The sequence below is a fragment of the Schistocerca nitens genome, chromosome 1, assembly GCF_023898315.1.
Source record: "Schistocerca nitens isolate TAMUIC-IGC-003100 chromosome 1, iqSchNite1.1, whole genome shotgun sequence".
Classification (NCBI taxonomy): Eukaryota; Metazoa; Arthropoda; class Insecta; order Orthoptera; family Acrididae; genus Schistocerca; species Schistocerca nitens.
In genome coordinates this window covers 171,386,424-171,412,451 of record NC_064614.1, presented here as the reverse complement: position 1 = coordinate 171,412,451, position 26,028 = coordinate 171,386,424, and the positions used below count along the sequence as shown (strand labels likewise).

The window sequence follows — 26,028 nt, the reverse complement described above, 5'->3', positions numbered from 1 at the left end:
GCAAACACAGTGTTAGTACAGATTGACTAACAAGCATACATTACAAGCCACAGAGCCCTTTTTTTTTTTTTTAAAAAAAAAAAACTGGTTTTAATATGTGCACCATATGCTGCAAAACAAAATTTTAGCAGATTTTCATTAATAATTTGGAATGAGGAGGATTATCCAGAAACTAAGGTTTAATAGTCTCCAAAAATGGCACATGCATTTGGAGTGGAACAATCCTTGAGGTAGGCAGAGAGGGAACAGGGGACAATAATGTGGTGCACTTTTAGTGTTACGATGGCAGTGATCACAGTGCTAGGAGAAACTGGTGGGAACTTCACGCAATTATCAGATTTCTGCATGCTAAAAAGCAAATTCCAGCAGAGGTCCACTGCCAGCTGCGCCACATTATGAGTGACAGAATGGTTAGAGGATGACACAGGCAAATCACTAACATGCACGGTAAAGATTGTAATGGCCAACCACTTCCAGTGCCAGCGGAATTGATGAAAAATGTGTGACAAGCAGGTTCACAGAACCTGTCCTTCACAGTTAGGGCACTCATCAATTCCCCAAATTTTTTACTAACTGCTGCTCAAAACAGACAAACTCAAAACCAAATGTATAGTCACAACATTGATAATCTTCCAGATATTAAAAGAAACATGACAAGTTTCACACTCTGTCACCAGAGATGAAACATGAGTGTTGAATGTTACACCAGAGTCAAAACAAGCATAGTGGTTTACTTGCGAATACCAAATTCAAGCAGAAACACTGCCAAAAATCTTGTACAATGGGACTGACAGAGTGTTCTCCTGAACAAGGGTTTCTGGCAAGGGTAGATCAAAAATGCTGGCTAATATGATCAAACAATTTACAAGAAGACACCCAAGTAATGTCTTCAACAACCACCAACATTTCTACAGGTGGACGCCACATCATTTCCAAGGCACAAATTTAACTAGAGAATTTAAGTGCTCAGCAGCTATGGGTATGCTGACCAAGGACCTTAATATGGCTTACTTCACCTTTTCAGATTCAACTAAACCTTGGCCCTCACAAACCTGGTACTGTAAACATACCTCTCCACGTCACAGGCATGCCAGAACCACCTCTACTCCCTCTACAAGATATTATTACTGTGCAATCCCTACTCCATACATCACATCTCTGAAATTGAATCCCTTGCTCTCCAGCACCTGGAGGAGCATTCCAGACAACACCTCCACAAGTTATCCAATCTGTTGAAATCCTACTGCCGCCTCAGGGCACTACAATCCAACCCCTATCCTACCCACAGTGTTGCTCCTCATCCACCCCTCGTAGCATCTAAACCCCACCTAGTTGACCTTCTCAACTTGCCACATCCCCCTAAACTCCCTACCAACCCTCCACCAAATCCATAGACAAAACATTCCTGTAACACTGTTGTTAACCTTTCTAGCAAAACCCACAGCTCCACAGAAGTTTCAGCCCTATTCAAACACCTCACTTTTAGCCCTACAACCACATTTAACCATGCTGGACTTGTCAAGGACCTACTCTCCTTCTCCAGATCCCTGCAATGGAAGCACTTCTTTGCTGCCAATCCCTCCAATCAAAACCAAACGAATTCCAAAACTAAACCCTTGCCTCTTCCAGTTCATACCACCATCCACAATCCTCCCCCATCCCACCTAACCACCCTCTAGTCATCTCCCAAGAATTCCTAACCTCTAACGTAGCCTTGCCATCCTTCCCCAGGTACCTTCCTCAAAACACTAACTTTTCAGTAGGAAAAAGAATTGCTGTACACAACCTCAAAACAAATCCTGACATAATTATGCCACCTGCAGACTGTTGTTACGAATTACAGTGACTACCTGACAGAAGGCCTCTGACAGTTATCTGACTCCTGCACCTATGAACTCTGCAACCTCTAATCTCTGCTTAAAGCCTTAGGCCCTTCCCGGAACCTCTCTCCAGAATCCACTTCCCTCCTACCCCTATGACACACCGCACATTTACCTTCTACATGCTCCCCAAAGCCCACAAACCCAACAATCCTGGTTGCCTAATTGTGGCTGGTTATTGTGTCCCCACTGAAAGAATTTCAGCTCTCACTGAAAAACACTTCCAACCAACTGCTCATAATCTAGCCTCTCACATGAAAGACATCAAACACTTTCGTCACCAACTCTCCACCATGAACACCCCTTTACCTCCTGGATCTCTACTTGTCACTGCTGATGCCACCTCCTTATACATCAACAATCCTTTAGATTCCAAACCCACTACCTCATTCACCTTACTGACTTTATCCTAACCCACAACTACTTCTCCTTTGAAGGAAAGTCATACAAACAAATCTGTGGCACAGCCATGAGAACCCATGTGGCACCCTCCTATGCCAACCTGTTTATGAGCCACCTAGAGAAGACCTCCCCAGCCTCTGGAAACACCAACCCTTCATCTGGTTCAGTTTCATTAATATCTTCATGATCGGGACTCAGAACCAATACACCCTCTCTTCATCCCTTCACCAACTCAACACCTTCTCTCCCATGCACTTCAGCTTGTCCTCCTCAACCCAGCGTGCCATCTTCCTAGACATTGACCTCATCCTCTCTGATGGCTCCATCTACACCTAAGTCCACATTAAACCCACCAATTACCAACAGTAGCTGCATTTTGACACCTGTCATCCCTTTCACACCAAAAAATCCCTCCCATCTACACCTACATAGATACTCCACAAGCACTGAATGGTGCGTGACGGAGGGTACCCCGTACCACACCACTACTTGTCATTTCCCCTCCTGTTCCAGTCGCAAATAGAGCAGGGAAAAACTTCTGCCTGCATGCCTCTTTATGAGCTCTAATTTCTCATATCTTATCTTCATGGTCCTCAAGCACGGTGTATGTTGGCAGCAGTAGAACCGTTTAGCAGTCAGCTTCAAGTGCCGGTTCTCTAAATTTTCTCAATAGTTTTTCTCAAAAAGAACTTTGCCTTCACTTCAGGGATTCTCATTTGAGTTCCCGAAGCATTTCTGTAACACTTATGTGTTGTTCGAAGCTACCGGTAACAAATCTAGCAGTCTGCCTCTGAACTGCTTTGATGTCTTCCTTCATCCAACCTGGTGCAGACCCAAGCATTCAAGCAATACTCAAGAATAGGTTGCACCAGCAACCTATGTTTGGTCTTCTTTACTCTTTTCTAAAATTCTCCCAATAAACCGAAGTCAACCATTTGCCTCCCCTATCACTGTTTTCACATGCTCATTCTACCTAATATCATTTTACAATGTTACATCCAGATATTTAAAAGACTTGACTGTGTCAATCAGGACACTAGTAATACTGTATCTGAAAATTACAGGTTTTTCTTCCTACTCATCCATATCAACTTAAATTTTTCCACATTTAGGGCTAGCTGCCATTCAGTACACCAACTAGAAATTTTGTCTAAATCATTTTGTATCTTCCTACTGTCACTCAACTTCAACACCTTACTGTACAACATGGCATCATCGGCAAGCAACCACCTATACAGCCTGGCCACCCGGGAACGGCATATCTGCAGTGACAAGAACTCCCGTGTTCTGTATGCTAAGTGTCCTCACCAAGGTCTTCACAGACTGGCACTATCCCTCAGACTTAGTTCAAAAACAAATCTCCCATGCCTTTTCGCCTCATACCCTCAATCCTCCCACCACCCTCAAGAAACAACCACAAAGGAGTGCCCCTTTTGTCATCCAGTACCACTCTGGACTGGAACAACTGAACCACATCCTCCATCACGGCTTATGCCCTGAAATGAGGGACATCTTACGCGAGATCTTTCCCACCTCTCCTAAAATGATGTTCCATTGCCCACCCAGCCTCCACAACATCCTGGTCCACCACTATGCCACTCCCAACCCCCAAACTCTTGGCACAAGTATCATATCCCAGCGGAAGACCCAGGTGCAAGACCTGCCCAACTTACCCACCCAGCACTTCCTTTTCCAGTCCTGTCACAGGTTTATCCTACCCCATCATGGGCTGGGCTACCTGTGAAAGCAGCTATGTCACTTACCAGCTCTGTAGCAATCATCTGCATTTTTTATATTGGTATGACTACCAACCAGCTGTCCACCACAATGAATGACCATTGCCAAACTGTGGCCAAGAGCAAAGTAGGCCACCCTGTGGCACAACATGCAGCAGAACATAACATGCTTTGTTTCAGTGGTTGCTTCACTACCTGAGCCATCTGGATCCTCCCCTTCACCACCAGCATTTCTTTCTGAACTGCACAGATGGGGGTTATCGTTACAACACTTCCTCTGCTCCTGAAACTGTTCTGGCCTCAACCTATGATAAAATACTGTCCCCACGGCCCTCAACCCAACAGTTTCCACCCTCTCTGTCCTATCATTCCCCCCTCCTCCCCCCCCCCCCCGCCCAATTCCCATCTTCCACCCCCTGCCAACACACTCTCCCATCTTTCCCCACTCCACTCCTTTTTTTACCCACAACCTACTGACATTGTGCCCAATGGTATTCTAGTCCCTGCACACTCTGCCAGACAGTGTCCGCCTTTACCCCCACCCATACACTACTATACCTTCCCTTCCCCACCACCTGACTGCTGCTTGCTTCCCAGGTGGTAGCTGCATTCTGGCCTGAGCTGCTGGAGTTGGCAGTCATGTGCATGAGGTGTGCTTCCTTGCATGTATGAATGGTGTATGTTTCTCTTTTGCTGATGGAGGCTGTGGCTAAAAGCTTTATGTAAGTGTCTTTTAATTGCACCCACCTGCAACTTAACATGTCTTCTTTATGGTAAGTAGCAATCTATCTTTTCCTACATTGTTGTTATGCATAAAGACACCACACAACCACAGATGACCACATCAGAAGTTATCAATAGTTAGTACGAATTATCAGTGAGTGAGCTTGAAGCATTAAATCTCTCTCTCTTTGTTATTTCATCTGAGAGAGAGCAGGATGCTAAACAGAATTTAAGCAAAAACCTCCGTTTTTATTTATGAGGTGAAATGCTAACTTAATCTCAACTGCATACTTAATGACACTATTCCAAATAGCTGGAGGTGTACACCAGAATCTCAGTTTGTTGTACTCCATACGATGATGGTACCAAGCCAATGTTCCACAATAGCAGATTTCCTCAGCTGATGTAAGAGCGTGTGACACTTACGCTCTATACCGAAGCAGGGAAAATGCAAGAATATTGGCATGGGTGCTGCTGGCAGCATAGTGCTGTGCTGCAAGCTTGTGAGAATCATGTACATCACCAGTATGCATGGACAAAACGAGGATTTTAACTGTGTGGTTTTTATCATTGTGTGTATTTTACCAGCTGGATTTTTATCAAGACAAGTACATGTGGGGAGTGCCTTTTATGCTTTACTTCAAATAATGTAACATGGCAATTTTATAGCAAGTTCCATAAGATCAGTTGATGGCAGCGTAAGACTGTTGAAACTGGTCACTCTGGAGCAACAAAACTGTCGACACTGCAATCGTGGCATATGAGTGTGTTCACTTTAAACCTTGGTGCCTCAAAAGTATCAATATGTCATCTCCTTTGTGTAGAAAGTAGATAACATTTCAACAGAGTAGGTTTTCATGTCAAGGACAATTGTATGTTTAATTTGCACTGTTCTCATAAAAATGGCAGATTTATGTGACTGAGCTTTTAGGGGAAATAACCGTTTCTTCCTTGTTTGTTGTCACCAATTCATAGTCACTAGCACAGACCATAAGCCACTACACAAATGAGAAGAGTTTCATGCAAAATAGTGCACGCTTGCACAAATGCACAAACACACACGTAGTGAATTTTAATAACTAAACTAGAGAAATTAAACATGGAATGCCTGTCAATACATACACTCTGAGGCTGAGCCAGTTGTGACTGCAGAGCTAGGTAATAGAATAATAATTTTTTTTTTTTTAAGCATTATAAATTGACTTGCGGCATTATCAAAACTAAGTATCCAATATCTTAACCACAGTCACATGTGCAAAGTCCTAACAGATGAGATGAGAAATTATGTTAGCCAGCCTTTCAAAAAGAGACACTGAACTACTACTGCGTGACTGTGGTCATTTCTATGAGATATGATGGGAAAAACAAGATCATTGTTTAATGGTGGAAAGGAAGGATCAACAAGGCATCTATAACTTAGTGCCAATATCTTCAAGAAATGAGGGTCAAAACAATGAGAAGACTGTGTCAGTTCTACCAGACACCCACACTTTATGGTAACTTGTCTCATCACGAAGGTGAGTACTACACCTACATCCATGTTTTGCAAACCTGTCACTTCCTGGTTTTAACAGGTTTCAGAATTCAACTTTTCCTTTTACACAGTCTTGATGTATTTGAACCCAGAGATGTGCGTATTCTCAAGAGAGCACAAAGAGCACACACAATAGCATCTTTGTTTGTCAGAGTACCTCTTGATGGTGTTCCCATCTGACACCAAAAGTTTTGCAGCTATATGTCCAAATTAACACCTTTAGTCACAATTAATGTATCTACAAATTTACCAAACCAAATTATTGGTGGTAGCATGTGTAAATGATTACGTGAAATGCGACTAGTGTTCAGGTAAGCTAGAAGTAGTGGAAATGGGGAGCATTCTGGGTTGGGAAAATGTGAGATAATCAAAATATCTAACTGTGCAGCATCTGATAAAAATTAAATTAATGCTTAGAGACAATTGACCAAGTTTAGTGGTACATGCTTCTTAATCTTTTAATTTTCAGTTAGTTATAAAAAATTCAATGCAATTATAATTTAAGATTGCACACGAAGTACTGCATACCAGTGGGGCTTTATGTGAAGCCAGCTTCCAGAACCTCTTGGAAGAAACAAGTTTTTTATTGAGATCATTTACAGCCTCAAGATGCTCTGGTGGCATCTTCTGTAGAAATAATGCATATCCTTGTAAGGAGCTCACAAGTACCCTCTGATATTTGGATTCCATATCTTCAGCAGATGATGTCCTGCATAAACATGCATCACATTAATCTCATATCCATTCCACATACAATACACTGCACTCTCCACAAACAACGTATATGAACAGAATATACCTCTGTCCTCCTGCAGTTATTGTCTAGTAATGCAGATTAGTTAGTGATGAGATTATTTTTGCACAATATTAACAATAAAAACTTCAAAAGGAAGGTAGAAAAAACAAAAGCAATGAGAGAGTTAGCAAAGAATTTCAAATTAACCACAACACCTCAGTAGGATTACATGGCAACATTTATGATACTGTATAAAACTACAACTGGTTCCTAGGTACATTAACTCAGGATGAAGCCTAATATGTTCAACTCAGGGTGCAGATGCAGAGAAAAGAATCACTTTCATCCCTTCGCACGCACATTTTTTGTAGCAACTCAGTGAAGATAATTTTTTGCTGTCCTATCAGAATTGTGATCAGCCAACTATCTATATATATATATATATATATATATACACTCCTGGAAATGGAAAAAAGAACACATTGACACCGGTGTGTCAGACCCACCATACTTGCTCCGGACACTGCGAGAGGGCTGTACAAGCAATGATCACACGCACGGCACAGCGGACACACCAGGAACCGCGGTGTTGGCCGTCGAATGGCGCTAGCTGCGCAGCATTTGTGCACCGCCGCCGTCAGTGTCAGCCAGTTTGCCGTGGCATACGGAGCTCCATCGCAGTCTTTAACACTGGTAGCATGCCGCGACAGCGTGGACGTGAACCGTATGTGCAGTTGACGGACTTTGAGCGAGGGCGTATGGTGGGCATGCGGGAGGCCGGGTGGACGTACCGCCGAATTGCTCAACACGTGGGGCGTGAGGTCTCCACAGTACATCGATGTTGTCGCCAGTGGTCGGCGGAAGGTGCACGTGCCCGTCGACCTGGGACCGGACCGCAGCGACGCACGGATGCACGCCAAGACCGTAGGATCCTACGCAGTGCCGTAGGGGACCGCACCGCCACTTCCCAGCAAATTAGGGACACTGTTGCTCCTGGGGTATCGGCGAGGACCATTCGCAACCGTCTCCATGAAGCTGGGCTACGGTCCCGCACACCGTTAGGCCGTCTTCCGCTCACGCCCCAACATCGTGCAGCCCGCCTCCAGTGGTGTCGCGACAGGCGTGAATGGAGGGACGAATGGATACGTGTCGTCTTCAGCGATGAGAGTCGCTTCTGCCTTGGTGCCAATGATGGTCGTATGCGTGTTTGGCGCCGTGCAGGTGAGCGCCACAATCAGGACTGCATACGACCGAGGCACACAGGGCCAACACCCGGCATCATGGTGTGGGGAGCGATCTCCTACACTGACCGTACACCACTGGTGATCGTCGAGGGGACACTGAATAGTGCACGGTACATCCAAACCGTCATCGAACCCATCGTTCTACCATTCCTAGACCGGCAAGGGAACTTGCTGTTCCAACAGGACAATGCACGTCCGCATGTATCCCGTGCCACCCAACGTGCTCTAGAAGGTGTAAGTCAACTACCCTGGCCAGCAAGATCTCCGGATCTGTCCCCCATTGAGCATGTTTGGGACTGGATGAAGCGTCGTCTCACGCGGTCTGCACGTCCAGCACGAACGCTGGTCCAACTGAGGCGCCAGGTGGAAATGGCATGGCAAGCCGTTCCACAGGACTACATCCAGCATCTCTACGATCGTCTCCATGGGAGAATAGCAGCCTGCATTGCTGCGAAAGGTGGATATACACTGTACTAATGCCGACATTATGCATGCTCTGTTGCCTGTGTCTATGTGCCTGTGGTTCTGTCAGTGTGATCATGTGATGTATCTGACCCCAGGAATGTGTCAATAAAGTTTCCCCTTCCTGGGACAATGAATTCACGGTGTTCTTATTTCAATTTCCAGGAGTGTATATATATATATATATATATATATATATATATATATATTTGTGATTTAGGACCAAAAACTATGGTGGTAAATAGATTTCCCACTTCCCTTTTGTGAGCTGTTATGTGTTGCCATTACACATAAAAAATAATGAACAATGTTTTCTGTTTTTATTTTTTTACATTATTTTTTATTTACTTTATTTAAAAAATATTTGTAACCAATATTAAAAGTTCACTTACTACAATGTGAAAACAATTCTAGAAACTTTATCATGCAATACGGTATGAGCTGATGCAGGTCACAATAATGTATAATGCAGAAGTGAAGCAATGTGTTCCAATAACAGCTCGTCTCATGCAAACAGAAACTGATTGTTGTAGCAGTTTTCATACACCAGGTACAGTGTACTACCACAAGATGTGAGGCATAGGCAGAGGTGGTAAGACATATTCCCAAAAGCTTTGGGATACTCCTAAGTTGATGGTAAGTATGATTCCCAAGGAACACAAATGATAATTAATTTTGTGGTAAGTATACTTCCCAAGCCCCTTCCAGAAACTACATTGGTGGTAAGCATACTTTCCAAGAATCATTGAAAAAAACCATTGTTTGGTGAGATATATACTTCCCACAGTCCAAAAGGCTATATATCGCAGCAAATGGAAACCACAGCTGGTGCAGCGGACTGCCACTAGATGCCAGGAGTGTGCAGAAGTGGTAACACATACTCCCTTAAACACCGTGAAGAAATACATTTAGTTGGAAGCATATCCTGTACGGCACAAAAAAGGGTTAATGTCTATGTAATATGTAGCAACAAAGGATAACTCTGTTAATACTGTATTATTCTGAGTGACCAACTATGCTGACGATCCTACTTTCATTCAGAATTTTCAGCAGCTGAGCTAGCTGTCTTTGTAAGGTGAAGAAAGCAACAGTCTAAGATGTCATCACTGCCTGGACTCTAAATTAACTGTGAGTTATCAATATAAATGCACTACTATTTATTTCAGATTCAAACATAAAAGAATTACAGACATTGGCACCAAGTGGGCATTGATGTAAATTAAGGGGGAAAGTTGAAAATTTATTCTGGACCGGGATTCGAACTCAGATCTCCTGCTTACTGGACAGATACTCTGACCATAAGCTGTCCAGCCACAGTGGTCATAACAACTGTACAGACTACCCTAGCATACTTCCCATCAGACCCAAATTCTCAACTTACTCACACATTCTTTCAGACGAAAGAACAGGCTCCTAAAGCACATAAGGCCAATGATCTTTTCAGTGCGAATGCACACCAGGCTCAAACTCTTATGGGAATTGGTGACATGCCATGATGTAATGAGGATAATGGGCAGGGAACACTACATTCGTAGTGTGTGGATAAGTTGAGGATTTGGGTCAGATGGTAAGCATGCTAGTGTAGTCTATCCAGTCATAATGACCACTGTGGCCAGATGGCTTAGTGGTCAGAACATCTGCCAACTAAGCAGGAGATGCGGGGTCGAATCCCGGTCCAGAGCAAATTTTCAACTTTCCCAATTGATTCACATGAATGCCTATTTGCAGCCAATGTCTGCAAATCCTTTGTGTTTAATTACTAGTGACTGTCAAATCAAAAGGATGGTTGTTCTTTCAAACATGGGCTAAACAATCTTCAACCTAGTTTTCTGCTGTTCCATAATCAGACAGCACATAGGAAAAGGAGGAGGAGGAAATTAGTGTTTAACGTCCCGTCGACAACGAGGTCATTAGAGACGGAGCGCAAGCTCGGGTGAGGGAAGGATGGGGAAGGAAATCGGCCGTGCCCTTTCAAAGGAACCATCCCGGCATTTGCCTGAAGCGATTTAGGGAAATCACGGAAAACCTAAATCAGGATGGCCGGAGACGGGATTGAACCGTCGTCCTCCCGAATGCGAGTCCAGTGTGCTAACCACATAGGAAAAATGAACACTTCAATCTTTCTGTGCGAGTTCCGATTTCTCTGAATTTATTATGAAGATCATTTCTTCCCATGTATGTGGTTGCCAACAAAATATTTTCAGAGTAATAGGAGAAAGTTTTTGACAGAAATTTCATGAGAAGATCCTGTCACAACAAAAAATACCTTTGTTTTAATTGGTGCCACCCCAATTCATATATCATATCCGCAGCTCTCTCTCCCATTCTACAATAATACAAAATAAGCTGCTTTTTTTTTTTTTTTTTAAGTTTTTCAATGTCCTCCATAAATCCATCTGCTGCATAGCCCACAGCGCAAAGCAATACTCCACAAGATTAGGAACAAGTGTAGTGTACACAGTCTCTTTAGTAGACCTGTTGCATTTTCTAAGTGTTCTGCCAATAAACCACAGTCTTTGCTTCGCTTTCCCTGCAACATTATCTATGTAGGAACACAATTAGATTACACGTCACTTGTTGGAATGGTGTCAAAAGCATTCTGGAAATCTCCAAATATGGAATCAATCTGACAGCCCCTGTAGATAGCACCCACTAGTTTGTGAGAGTAAAGTGCTAGTTGTGCTTCACAAGAATGACATTTTATGAATCTGTGTGGTCTATTTGTCAATAAAACTTTTACTTCGAGGAAATTCATAATGTTGAAACACAATGTGTGTTCCAAAATCCTACTGCAAATGAATGTTAGTGATATGAGTCTGTAGTTCAGCAAATTACTCCTATTTCCATTCTTGGGTGTTGTTTGAGCTGTGCAACTTTCCAATCTTTAGTTATAGATTTTTCAACAAGTAATTAGTTTTATATGATTGGTAAGTACTGAGCTACTGTATCAGCATACTCTGAAAGAAACCTAACTGGTATAAAATCTGGACCACAGGCCTTGCCTTTGTTAAGTGATTTAAGCCGATTTGCTACAACGAATTTGTATCTAAGTTAATCACACTGGCAATTGTTCTTAATTTGAATTCTGAAACATTTACTTCGTCTACTTTGGTGAAGGAATTTCTGAAAACTGTGTTTAGTAACTCTGCTTTAGTGGCACTGTCATCAGTAACATTACCACAGCTATCGCACAGTGAAGGTACTGACTACATCTTGCTGCTGGTGTATTTTATGTACAACCAGAATCTCTTTGCGTTATCTGCCAGATTTCGAGATAGAGTGTCCTTGTGGAAACTATTAAAAGCATTGAAGATTATGCTTAATTTTGAGCTTCCATAAAACTTCACCAATCTTGGGGATTTTATGTTCTTTTAAATTTGGCATGACGTTTTCGTTGCTACTGCAACAATGTTCTGAACTATTTCGTGCACCGTCATGGATCAGTACCATCTTTTATTAATTTATTTGGTATATATCTCTCAATTGCCAGCAATGCTATTTCTCTGAATCTAATCCAAATCTAGTCTACATGAACAGAGTCAGATGGGAAGGAATGGAGACTGTCTCTTAGTAATGTATCAAGCAAATTTTTATCTTCTTTTTTAAATAGATATATTTTGCATTTATTTTTGGTGCCTTTTGATGAACATTCATTCTAAAAGCTTTACAGCTGTCCTTGTTTTGTCTTGTGAATCTGGACTGCTCTATTCTGGTTGTTCCTGCATCAACAACTTTTTCACTTTACAAAGAATAATCAACTCTCATAATGCAGTCTGGTTTCTGTAGAAGTGGCAGATAACTTTTCATTCCCATTATTTTATCCATCAGACTTTCAGAATTTCAAAGTGTGCATTCCATCAACATTGTCAAACACTTCTGCCAGCCTATTTGTTCTTCTGACAATAGTTCATGTTAGTATTTTGCAATCATATCTTATTAGACTCATGGTTTGGTAATTTTCACACATGTTGGAATCTGCCTTCTTTGGAATTGGGATTATTACATTCTTCTTGAAATCTGAGGGTATTTTACCAGTCTGATATAGCTTGCACAATGAGTGCAACAGATTTGTTATGGGAGGTTAAGCCAAAGTTCTCAATAATACTCTGAGGGAATATCATCTATTTCAATTGCCTTGCTTTGGCTTACGTCTTTCAGTGTGCTGTCAAATTCTTCCCACAGTGTCATCTCTCCTGTCATCTTCATCTATTTATTCTTCCCTTCCATTAATATTGCCTTGTAGTTTGCTTCTTTCATACGCCTCTTCTACGAGGGTTGGAACATTAATAGTGGCAACTATTTATTTACAGCTCGTACAAAATAGATATATGTTTCAAAGTTTTACTGACCTTCAAGTTGGTCGTAGGTTGTGTTCCAAAAGTGAACAGCATAGAGACAGAAGTGGTGACACTTTCTGCAGGACCTGACCATCATTTTGCAGGACAATGCTCAAGCACGTACAGTGCAAGCTGTTACTGATTTGTTTGACCGATGGGGCTGCTAAGTGCTATACCACCTACTGCACTCCCCTGACTTAAGCCCTCATGAGTTCAACTTCATTTCTAAAGTGAAGGAAACACTTCACGGCATTCGCTTCCGAGCTGCTACAAATTTGTTGGGCAATAGATCGCACCGCTCGAACTGTCAACACACTGGCACTGCTAAGAGTGTCCTACAACTTCCACATCACTGGCAATGGGTTATACACAATGCAGGTGACTACACTGAAGGTCAGTAAAACTTTGAAACATGTATCTATTTTGTACGAGCTGTAAATAAATAGTTGCCACTATTAAAGCTCAAACCCTCATATATAGTTTTTCTACCTCTCATCCTTCATCGAATGACATGAAAGGGAGGCACTGGTTGAGGATGGAGTGAGACAGGATTGTAGCCTATCCCCCATGTTATTCGATCTGTACATCCAGCTTACAGTAAAGAAACCCAAGAGGAATCTGAACAAGGAATTAAAGTTCAGAGTGATTAAACAGTAGCTTCAAGCTTTTGCCAATGGTATTGCGATTCTGCAAGAGACAGCAAAGTACATGGAAGATCAGTCTAATAGAGGTTATAAGATGGGCAGTAACAAGTTGAATAAAGGGTAACTGAGTCTAGTTGACAGTCTTTTTGCACATATGGCTCCACAGCCATTGTAAATTTCTTGGGGGATGTCATTTTCCTACACAGGCTGTTATTTTATTTTGAAAAAAATATTTTATTTCATAATTTAGTGATTAGCTAATTTTATCCCCTTGGGCAATTATCATGCTAAATCACAGCAAAATTTGTGATGTACTTAGCATGATATATTCCTTACATCTTTGAAGGTGTCTCTAATAAGGGTTTCACACAGCTAAAGCAGATGTAGACATAACTATCTTGAATGTGAAATACATATAGGGAAAAAAAAGATATAACTATATATGCAAGCCTCATGTCAGTTCCATTACTCAGCCAGCATTCAACACATTAAAATACATTAGTGGCACTGTAAAAAGAACATGCACATAGCTTGGTCACCATCATAAAATCAAACTGAATGCATGTCAACTTTGGTTTTGGTTTTGTTTTGCTTTAGGGCACAAAAAACAACTGGGGTCATACGCGCCCAATTCAAAACAGGCACATGGAAAAAGGGCTAAAACAAGACGCCATACAGAATTGGAGGTCCAAAACTAAAAATTAAATGGCCTTCGCCATATTACTTTGATGGATAAAAAGTAAAAAACGGTTGACAGCTCACGCGTCATTTGCTAAAACGGCCAATAAATCAGACAGCAAACCCAAGCGGGAATGTAAGCGGTTACAAAATGGACAGTCCGTCAGGAAGTAGCAGACTGTTAAAACTTGGGCACAATGTGTACAAAGTGGTGGGGTATCACCACTTATCAAATGACGATGGCTATAACAGCAGTGCCCAATACACAGCCTACTTAAAATGACCTCCTCCCAGGGGAGGAGCGAGAGGAGGTTGTCCAAGCCACTTGGAGAGGCTTAATAAGCCAGAGCTTATTCCCGTGAAGTGAGGACCATTGGCGATGCCAAAGAGACACCACCTCCTGACAGATGGCAACACAAAGATAATTGGAGGGAATACAGGAACTCGCGGGCTGAGGTACGAGAACTGCAACCTCGGCAGCAGCATCAGCAGCCTCATTTTCTGGCAGACCGACATGACCAGGAACCCACAGAAACATCACACTGGCTCCACCAAGAGTGAGTAAGTGACAGTTTTCCTGGACCCACTGCACTAAGGGATGGGCAGTGCACAGCGCACATAGATTTTGAAGGGTGCTGAGGAAGTCTGAGCAGAGGACAGAATCGAAAAGGCTGTGTCACCAGATATACTCCGTGGGCTGAATCAGGGCAAAGAGCTTGGCTGTAAATACTGAGAAGTGTGCCGGAAGCAGATATCGAAAGATACAGGTGCCAATGACGAAGGCACACCCGACCCCACAGTCAGTCCGAGAACCATCAGTGTATACAAAGGTACTCTCGCGAAATTCCATGCGAAGGTCAAGAAACTGAAGGCTACAGACCGAGGCTGCAGTAGTGTCCTTAGGAAGCGAATGAAGGCCAAGGTTAACATGGGCCACTTCACGAAGCCAACATGGTGAAGGGAAAGGTATAGGTAATGTGAAGTTAAGCCACTGTAGCAAGTGCTGAAAGTGGACTCCAGGAGGTAACAGAAAAGAGGAATGTGCTCCATACTGGCGATCAAAGGAATCATCAGAGGAGGAGGGATGGGATGGGTGGCCACGCATGGCAAACAAATGGCGTGCATACCTGCTGAGAAGAAAGTCACATCGTTAGGGCAGTGGTAGTTCAGCAGCTTCAGCATACAGACACTCAACTGGGCTAGTGTAAAAGGCGCCTGTGGCCAAACAGATGCCACAATGGTAGATAGTGTTGAGACGGCGTAAGATGAATGGACATGCAGATGCATAAACAAAGCACCCATAGTCGAGTCTCAAATGGACAAAGGACTGGTACAAATGGAGAAGGTTGGTTCGATCAGCATCCCAGGAAGTACCATGTAGGACATTGAGGAACCACGTACAGTAAGACACATGGGAGGACCAAGAGAGTTTCCTATCGAGCATGAGCACCAGGAATTTTGTAGTTTCAACAAACGGAAAGGCAACAGGCCCAAGATGTAAAGATGGAGGGAGAAACCAATTGCATCACCAGAAATTCATGCTGACGGTTTTGTGAGTGGAAAAGTGAAAGCCACGGTCGATGCTCTAGGCATAAAGAAAATGAACACATCGCTGAAGGCGCCACTCGGTGAGGCAGGTCCATGGAGAACTGCAATAGATGGCAAAATCGTCAACAAAAAGGGAGCCGGAGATGCCCAGCGAGGAGACAGGCCATTATAGGGTTGATGGCGACAGCTAAGAGAAAGACGCTCAGGATGGAACCCTGAGGCACACCATTTTTCTGGATAAAGGTGTCCAACAAGGCAGTACCCACTCAGCCTTTTAAAAATGCCTGAAGGAAACAGGGCAGGCAGCCACAGAAGCCCCATGTGTAAAAAGTACGATGGATACTGGTTCTCCAGCAGGTGTCATAGGCCTTCTCCAAATCAAAAAACATGGTCACAGTCTGGGATTTCTGCAGAAAACCATTCATGATGTGGATGGACAAAGTAATGAGATGGTCAACTGCAGAACACTGTGCTCAAAACCCACACTGTGCATTCGCCAGTAAATTTCAAGACTCGAGCTACCATACCAGCTGGACATGAATCATATGTTCCATCACCTTGCAAACACAGCTGGTAAGAGAGATGGGGTGGTAGCTAGAAGGAAGGTTTTTGTCCTTACCAGGCTTAGGTATGGGTATGACAATGGCTTCACACCAGCATCCAGGAAATAAGCCCTCTGCCCAGATGCAGTTGTACGTGTTAAGCAGAAAGTGCATGCCCACAAGACAAAGGTGCTGCAACATCTGAATGTGGGTGGCGGCTGGCCCTGGGGCGGAGGATCAGGAGGAACTGGGAGCATGATCCAACTCCCTTATACTAAAGGCGGCATTGTAGCATTCACAATTCTGAGCTTCAAACTTCCGGAAAAAGGCGGTACAAGGTGTTGAAGATAGCAACAGGGTCCACAAGGACATCATCTGCTACTGTCAGGCCGGAAACTGGGGAATAGTACTTGGTCCCAGAGAGCCGTCAGAGGTTGGCACACATGACAGAAGATGGGGTGGAATTGTTAAAAGAACTAGTGAATGAAATCCAGCTACCTTTTTTGCTGTCCCGAAGAACGTGATGACACTTTGTACGCATCTGTTTATAATGAATGCAGTTTGCCATGGTAAGATGACAGTTAAAAATGCAGAGAGCATGTCTCCATGTACGAATTGCGTCATGACATGCCTCAGTCCACCAAGGGACTGCAGGGTGTATACGTGGACAAGGAAAAAAAATTTCTGGGTTTTTCCCAGAATTCCCGGTTGAAAATACACTTTCTACCGGGTGAAAACATGCCTTTTCCGTGTTAAGTGACAGTATATTTTCCCTTATCAACCTTTGAACGGTTATGGTATTATACATGGGAGTAGAATTTCTTGCCACTTTAGAAAACGAAACTCAGGGAAAAAGACATGTTTTGGAAATATCTTTGATGTGCAGCACCCTGTACGCTGCGTATTTTCGTATTACAAAAGTATACATTGGAATTCCACCAAACACCGCATGTTACTTTCCGAATCATTGAAATCGAGATTGCAATGCGCTTTTGTTAGTCAGTCATAGATCAGGTCACGTGATCTCGCCAGCCGATGGCAGCGGATATTCAGAGCATAAGACACGTGATGTAGTCAGCCAACAGCAACATCACTGTTACGTAGCACGAACACAAAAAAAGGGAAAGTTAATAGTTTAAATTAACAGTGTTCCTACAAAGAAAGCAAAGCTTTCACATATAATATTGGTCTCAAGCTGCAAGAGAAGCTAAGGTTTCGCATATAATGTTGATCTTTTTTGCGCATGTTACACTTTAAAATATATCACACAAAAGTGCGAGTAAAATTTTTAGCAATTACATAAATGTCTGATCTTCAAGGCTCGAAATTCTTCTAAATGGCTTGTCATCAAAGAGTTGATTTTTAAATGAGAGTCAAATGCTCTGAGATACATGGCACATTCTTGCACATAGTTCAACTTACGTAAAAGGATATTTACTTTAAAAGTAACGCTTTTCAAACCACTATCACTATTCGCAATATTTTCCCGCGACCTGTTTCAGCAGTTGCCAGAGAGCGCAGATAACAGGCGACATGCACAGCTTTCATGATGAAGAAAGCCCGTATGTACATACGTGTAAAACATTGAAAGATCATACATTATGACGTAAAAGAAACAAGACATCAGAGGATACTCCAAGAGCATCAGAATTTCGTGAACCATATTAAAATGAGCACATTTAAAGTGCATAGTGCACATTCGTATGTCCGGATTCCCAATGAAATAAACCTCGACCTGATATTAAGCTTTTCAATGTGGTTTTCGGAATGTAAATATTCTTGGAGCACCCATGCTGTATTATCTCATGTTTGGTTCTTTATTATGGCATAATGTCATACGTGCTAGAAAATGAAAATGTGCAGTTGAAATGCAGCGAACAGTTGAAACTAGCCAGTACTGGGGAATAAAACATTCCGTTTCAAATACATTGACTGCCTCTGCCGAAAAGGTTAATAAAAGTCAAATTTCTTTAGCAAACAGACAAAAATAACTTCATTGTTCTGCAAGGCGATTAATGCTTGACTGTCAGAAAGGTAGAAATAAAATAAAATAAAATATGAAACTAATAACATATTTTAGCCTTCCGTAATTATGTGAATGTATTTTAGTTCACTTGATAGCTCCCGGCCACAGATATCCATTTTGTTTCCATTTGACGTGCGAGTAAACGAAGGGAAACCTAATCACTAAATGTAAACACGGGTCACGTGGAGAATACCCACTATAACTCAGACTGCTCAGCGCCTCAGCCCCGGATCTACGATATTTGCGAACCGGGTCAATACTAAAAAAAACGAATTTTCAAAAATATGTTCATCTTGGAGCGCACATCTTTCTGAAGAGTCTGAAACATATGTCTTCGAGGAAATGTAAGACATATTATTTGGCCTTAAGTATGCCGAAGTGCAGTGCCACGACTCTTCATAAAGCATTCTTCTACCGCATGTCACTGTATTTCGCTCTGTGGAATTGAAAAATGTATATTTTGTAATGGATGCCACCAAACTATATTCAGGACAGTGGAAACTGAAATGTCCTGTGGTGCCTCTCCTGCTCACAGTCGACCGGTTTGACAGCCTGTCCCTGTTTTTATATAAAAAGAAAGATGATGAGACTTACCAAACAAAAGCGCTGGCAGGTCGATAGACACACAAACAAACACAAATATACACACAAAATTCAAGCTTTCGCAACAAACTGCCGCCCCACCAGAAAGAGGGAAGGAGAGGGAAAGACAAAAGGATGTGGGTTTCAAGGGAGAGGGCAAGGAGTCACCCCAATCCCGGGAGCGGAAAGACCCACCCTAGGGGGAAAAAAGGACGGGTACACACTCGCACACACACACACATCCATCCACACATATACAGACACAAGCAGACACATCTAAAGACCTGGTCTTTAAATTTAAAGACCTGGTCCCCAAACATGTCCGCCCGCGTCCGTATATGTGTGGATGGGCACGTGCGCGTGTGCGAGCGCACACCCGCCCCTCCCCCCCCCCAAGGCAAGTCCCCCTGCTCCCGGGACCGGAACGACTCCCCACCCCCCCCACCCCCAAAACCCACACCCCCCCGTCCCCCCCTCCCCCCCCCACCCCGACGAGGCAACAGTTTGCTGCGAAAGCCTGAACCCCGTGTGTATGCTTGTGTTCGTCCGTGTGTCCATCGACGTGCCAGCGCCCCCGCCTGGCAAGTCACATCATCCTTGTCTGCAGATACATCTTTCCCACGTGGAATTTAAATTTAAAGACCAGGTCTTTAGATGTGTCTGCTTGTGTCTGTATATGTGTGGATGGATGTGTGTGTGTGTGTGCGCGAGTGTGTACCCGTCCTTTTTTCCCCCTAGGGTGGGTCTTTCCGCTCCCGGGATTGGGGTGACTCCTTGCCCTCTCCCTTGAAACCCACATCCTTTCGTCTTTCCCTCTCCTTCCCTCTTTCTGGTGGGGCGGCAGTTTGTTGCGAAAGCTTGAATTTTGTGTGTATATTTGTGTTTGTTTGTGTGTCTATCGACCTGCCAGCGCTTTTGTTTGGTAAGTCTCATCATCTTTCTTTTTAGATATATTTTTTCCACGTGGAATGTTTCCCTCTGTTATATATATATATATATATATATATGTGTGTGGATGGATATGTGTGTGTATGCCTGTCCATTTTTCCCCCTAAGGTAAGTCTTTCCGCTCCCGGGATTGGAATGACTCCTTACACCCTCTCCCTTAAAACCCACATCCTTTCGTCTTTCCCTCTCCTTCCCCTCTTTCCTGATGAGGCAACAGTTTGTTGCGAAAGCTTGAATTTTGTGTGTATGTTTGTGTTTATTTGTGTGTCTGTCAGCCTGCCAGCACTTTCATTTGGTAAGTCACATCATCTTTGTTTTTAGATATATTTTTCCTACGTGGAATGTTTCCCTCTATGATATATATATATATATATATATATATATATATATATATATATATATATATATATATAAAAACAAAGATGATGTGACTTACCAAATGAAAGTGCTGGCAGGTCGACAGACACACAAACAAACACACAAAATTCAAGCTTTCGCAACAAACTGTTGCCTCATCAGGAAAGAGGGACGGAGAGGGAAAGACGAAAGGATATATATATATATATATATATATATATATATATATATATAGAGGGAAACATTCCACGTGGGAAAATATGTCTGCTTGTGTCTGTATATGTGTGGATGGATATGTGTGTGTGTGCGAGTGTATGCCCGTCCTTTTTTCCCCCTAAGGTAAGTCTTTCCGCTCCCGAGATTGGAATGACTCCTTACCCTCTCCCTTAAAACCCACATCCTTTCGTCTTTCCCTCTCCTTCCCTCTTTCCTGATGAGGCAACAGTTTGTTGCGAAAGCTTGAATTTTGTGTGTGTGTTTGTGTTTGTTTGTGTGTCTATCGACCTGCCAGCGCTTTCGTTCGGTAAGTCACATCATCTTTGTTTTTATATATATACAGACATAGATATGTGTGTCTATCGACCTGCCAGCACTTTCGTTTGGTAAGTCACATCATCTATGTTTTTAGATATATTTTTCCCACGTGGAATGTTTCCCTGGGAAACCCTGTGGCTAAACATGCCTTGTTGCACGGCCAGCACATCCTGGCACATCCTGGAACTCTTTATTGCCTATTAGCTATTAACTTGCTGTTTTGTGTGACATAAAATTAAATATAGGATACATAAAACCAATAAAGACAAGAGATAAGCAATAAATTACACATTGCTTCAATCCTTAGCTCCTAGCATTTTTTCTCACTAATCTTGCTACAGCTTTACAATGGCGTGCTTTTCTTTCTGCGAATGAATCTATTACCTCATCAAAGTCCGTCAAACGCGTTGCTACATGAAAAATCGAAATGTCGTTCTCTAAAACTTAAAAAGCTGTTAACACAAATACTACCCAAGGCTGGTATGGTTTCTCGATCTGATTACGTCTATTTTGTCACTGTCTGCTAGATAAAACAAAATAGGCCTTTCTAATATGGCAGCAATTTTGTAACACACACCAAATAAAAGAGACTGTTTTGGCACAAATGGTCTTTCTTATAACACGACAGAATATAATTCACGAAGTACCAATATCAAATGCCTATTAGGCCTACTACAAGCAAAAAGTTTTATGTTAGGAAATAGTTTCACATTTCATTCATACGCACCAGTTTCTCAAACATGAGATCAAAAAGTAGTATTACGAAATTTTTATATAAATTTGTAATCGTCTTATCCTTCCATAATTTGTGTGATGTACCCGTTTCTTCTCCTTCCTCGTCCTGACAAACATCTTGTCATCACCAATTCTGTAGCTATTCCTGCCATTGTCAAACTTTATTCGCCGATTAACTTCACTAAACCTGCCAGAATCACAGGTTTAGTTATCCCGCAGTTATTTTCCTGTTAGGCATTATTACGTGTTCGTACAACACGTTTTCCACGTTACTTCCAGAATAGAACTTAACCGGCTGCTAGCCGGGGACTGTACTGTTGGTCCTTACTACTGTAGCAATCTGGCCAAAAATTTTCTGTCAAAATTTCATTTATTTGTATACACCGAGAAGATAATACGTAATCTTTCTCACCTGTTATTCCTGTCAGTCGTTTATTTCCATTCTGGTAGTCTGAATCTATGGATTTCGCTAGTACTTATAACAACGCTGATCATTCGCAAACCCAACCAACCACATAATCAGACAGCGATTGGCATTCATCCGTTCAGTTTTACTCCGCTCAACTCTTATAGCCCAGTCCCCTTTTGTCTGCAGAAAGTTTATTTCTAGGTGCGACGAGGATTCTCCTGACAGACACATCACGTACACTATGCGTGCATTCAAAAATCAACTTATGAGTCATTCAGAAATAAACTTAAAATGGGTTCAAAATCCAACAGGGAAGCGTTTCAAAATCATATGAATAATCTAATAGAGGGAAACATTCCACGTGGGAAAAATATATCTAAAAACAAAGATGATGTGACTTACCAAACGAAAGCGCTGGCAGGTCGATAGACACACAAACAAACACAAACATACACACAAAATTCAAGCTTTCGCAACAAACTGTTTCCTCATCAGGAAAGAGGGAAGGAGAGGGAAAGACGAAAGGATGTGGGTTTTAAGGGAGAGGGTAAGGAGTCATTCCAGTCCCGGGAGCGGAAAGACTTACCTTAGGGGGAAAAAAGGACGGGTATACAGTCGCACACACACACATGTCCATCCACACATATACAGACATATACAGACACAAGCAGACATATATCTGCTTGTGTCTGTATATGTGTGGATGGATATGTGTGTGTGTGCGACTGTATACCCGTCCTTTTTTCCCCCTAAGGTAAGTCTTTCCGCTCCCGGGACTGGAATGACTCCTTACCCTCTCCCTTAAAACCCACATCCTTTCGTCTTTCCCTTTCCTTCCCTCTTTCCTGATGAGGCAACAGTTTGTTGCGAAAGCTTGAATTTTGTGTGTATGTTTGTGTGTCTATCATATGAATAATCAATAGACAAACGTGCGCTGGATGCTAGGCTCTTTGTAAAACAAGTTTTTTTCCCCTCAAGAATATGAATTTGGCACCCCCTTTTCCCGGTAGCATCTAGCTGCTTGCTGTGACTGCTTACACAGCCAACAGCCACATTCCTATAGCCAGAAGGGAGAATCTACTACTCAAACGCGGTTCAACTGCGCATGTGCATGAGTCCGCTCGTAACTGCTAAAACAAATCTAACATAAACAGTTGTGACTTCACGCTCATTGGAGGCAATTTGTTGTTATGAAGCATTACATAGTCTTCCTAAAGCCTTTGACACATTTTGCAGTTGGCAGACGTTTGCATGAGCACTGTTTGTCGTTGTGTATGGCACATTTCCTTTGCAATTTAAGTTATTTTCGTTTTTTCTCTCGTTTGTTTTATTGTTGAAGTATTATTCTGCAGTAGCGGGGTACAGTAATATCCTTTGTTAGAGTAAAAAATCCCGGGTTTTTCACGGTTTTCTCCCGGATGAAAAAATTCCCGGGTTTTTCCCGGATCTCCCGGTTGTCCCGGGTCGTATACACCCTGCACTGGGACATAAAATGGTAAAGAGGAAGTGCGAGGAATGGGACATTCTGCAGCAGTAAGGATAACATTTGTGAGATATTCCACCTGGCCATCTCAACTGGGGAAATCTTATTCTTCGAAGGTCACCAGGCAAGTGTAACGCTGCCAGTCAGCATTAGTAAGCTGACATTTTGGCGTGCACGCGGATGGGGTAGGAGTCAGTAAACAGATAGCACACGGGAAATGGTCACTTGAGTAGGTGTCAGAAAGAATGGACCACTCAAGATGATGGGCAAGCTGGGGGGGTGCAGGATAGGTCCAAATGCGAATAGGTGTGCAAGGAATCAGAAAGGAAAGTGAGTGCTCCAGTGTTAAGGCGGAAGAGGTTAGGTTTGTTAAGAAGGTCAGCCAAGAGGGCACCTCTCTGACAGGTCCCGGGAGAACCCCAAAGAGGATGATATGCATTACAGTCACTGAGTAGCAAAAATGGGGGAGGTAGCTGCCCAATAAGCTGAAGGAAGTCTGCCATGGTGACATTGAATGGCAGAGGGACATAAATGGTACAGGGAAAAAATTCAGGTGGAAAAGGAAAAGGCGAACTGCAACAGCTTGAAGATCGGTAATCAGGGAGATGGTTTGACTGAGAATGTCATCCTGTATGAGCAGCATGATACCCCATTGAGATGGAATGCCGACCTCAGGGGAAGGTCAAAACGAATCGATAGGAAATGTGAAAGCTCAAAACAGTTGTGAGGGCGCAACTTCATTTCCTGAAGGCAGAGAACAAGGGGACGCTGTGATGCTAAAAGCAGCCGTAAATCCTCTTTGTGGGACCGAAGGCCGCGAACTTTCCATTGGAGGAGAGTCATGATGAGGAAGAGATGTGGGGGTGGCACCTCGGCAACTGCCGAGTCCTGCTCCATAGGGTCCATAGAAGCATCAGCTCGCTTGTGCAGTCGGTCTGTGGAGTCTAATGCTGAAAAACAGTTGGCGGTGTGCACCGGCAACACAGAGGCCAGCTGGGCGACACCGTCAAAGAGGATCCTCGAGTTGGTGAAGGAGAAGACCGTTTGCCTTTGGTGGATTTCTTTGAGCCTTACTGGTTAGAGGAAGACACCAGTGTTGTTTGGCTGGAGGGATGGACGAAGTCTTCAGGGGAGTACTCCTACTGTCCTCTCCGGCTTGCCGGTTGTGTAGCTGGTGGCTTTGCCCCTTGAGGCGAGAGTCTGATGGCTAGTTGCACAGCTGGACGGGGGAGATAGCGATGCTACCTTGACACTGGGCGATTTCACAACCTCAGAGCTGAATTGGTGGTCGCACGTCTGCGTGGGCACGTCCATGGAGCAAGGGGTAAAAAGAACAGAACTATGGGTGCCACACAGAAGAATGCTGGGTTTGCGACTAGCCAGTAACCTGCGAGCTACTGGGTAACGCACTTTTTCCTTTACCCCGATCTCTTGGACAGCCCGCTCATCAAGATACATGGGATAATCCCGAGAGGAGGTGGCATGGGCGCCACTGCACTTGATAGAGCGGGCAGGAGGTGGGCAATCGCCCTCGTGTGCATCCCTACCACACATTACACATTTGACTGGATGTCGACAAGACGTTCTAGTGTGGTTCAAACGATGACACTGGTAGCAGCACACCAGGTTCGGAATATATGGCCGGACTGTGATAATTTCATAGGTTGCTTTGATCTTGGATGGAAGCACCACTCTATCAAAGGTGTGAAAAAGAATGTGGGTGGGCACTAAGGAGGAATCTACCTATTTCATTACACGATGGACGGCAACGACATCCTGATCAGAGAGGTAAGATTGAATTTCGGTCTTAGTTAGACCATCGAGCAGCCTGGTGTAAATTACACCACAGGAAGAATTCAAAGTTCTATGGGCCTCGACACGAACAGGGTAGCTGTGGAGAAGCGAGACTTCAAGCAATTGTTGTGCTTGAGAATCAGAAGTAGTCTCCAAAAGCAAAGTGCCATTCCATAAATGAGAGCAGGACTTCACAGGGCCGGCAATTGGATCAACACCTTTCTGAATAATAAATGGATTTACTGTGGCGAAGGACTGACTGTCTTCAGTACATAAGACCATGAGGAAACGTGGTGCAGTGGGAGTAGTCTTTGAATCATTGCCTCATTATGTTTATGTTTTGTAGACACCGATTGTGAACATGGCAATTTGGGAAGTTTGCACCTCAGGTGATCGCCCTTTCTGGGCCTGGCCCAGGTGATCGCCCCTTCTGGGCCTGGCCAGTACCAGGGGGTACGTGCGAACCCTACCTGTCAACATGGGACCGGTTATTCCGCGTTACCCAGTCGCCTGTTATGCGTCAGACGCATGGGCTGTCCTTCAGGAGCGCACAGGGAGGAAGAAGAAAAAGAGGAACCTCAAATGCCGAAGTGGAGGAACAAGAGGAAAAGGGAAACAAGGAAAGGAAAATGGAGCGAAAAACATCAGTGACAGACAATGCAGAACATTCCCAATAATATCCCAGGCATGTTCC

General features: G+C 43.3%; 1 protein-coding gene across 1 annotated transcript in view; it reads right to left on the bottom strand.

Moving 5' to 3' along the window:
- Positions 1-26,028, bottom strand: part of LOC126244652 (E3 ubiquitin-protein ligase listerin) — a 160,393-nt gene that overhangs the window by 115,261 nt on the left and 19,104 nt on the right. Inside the window, exon 5 of the mRNA XM_049948256.1 lies at positions 6,804-6,984. Within this exon, the coding sequence (XP_049804213.1) occupies positions 6,804-6,984 (181 nt within the window). The remainder of the gene's footprint in view (positions 1-6,803; positions 6,985-26,028) is intronic.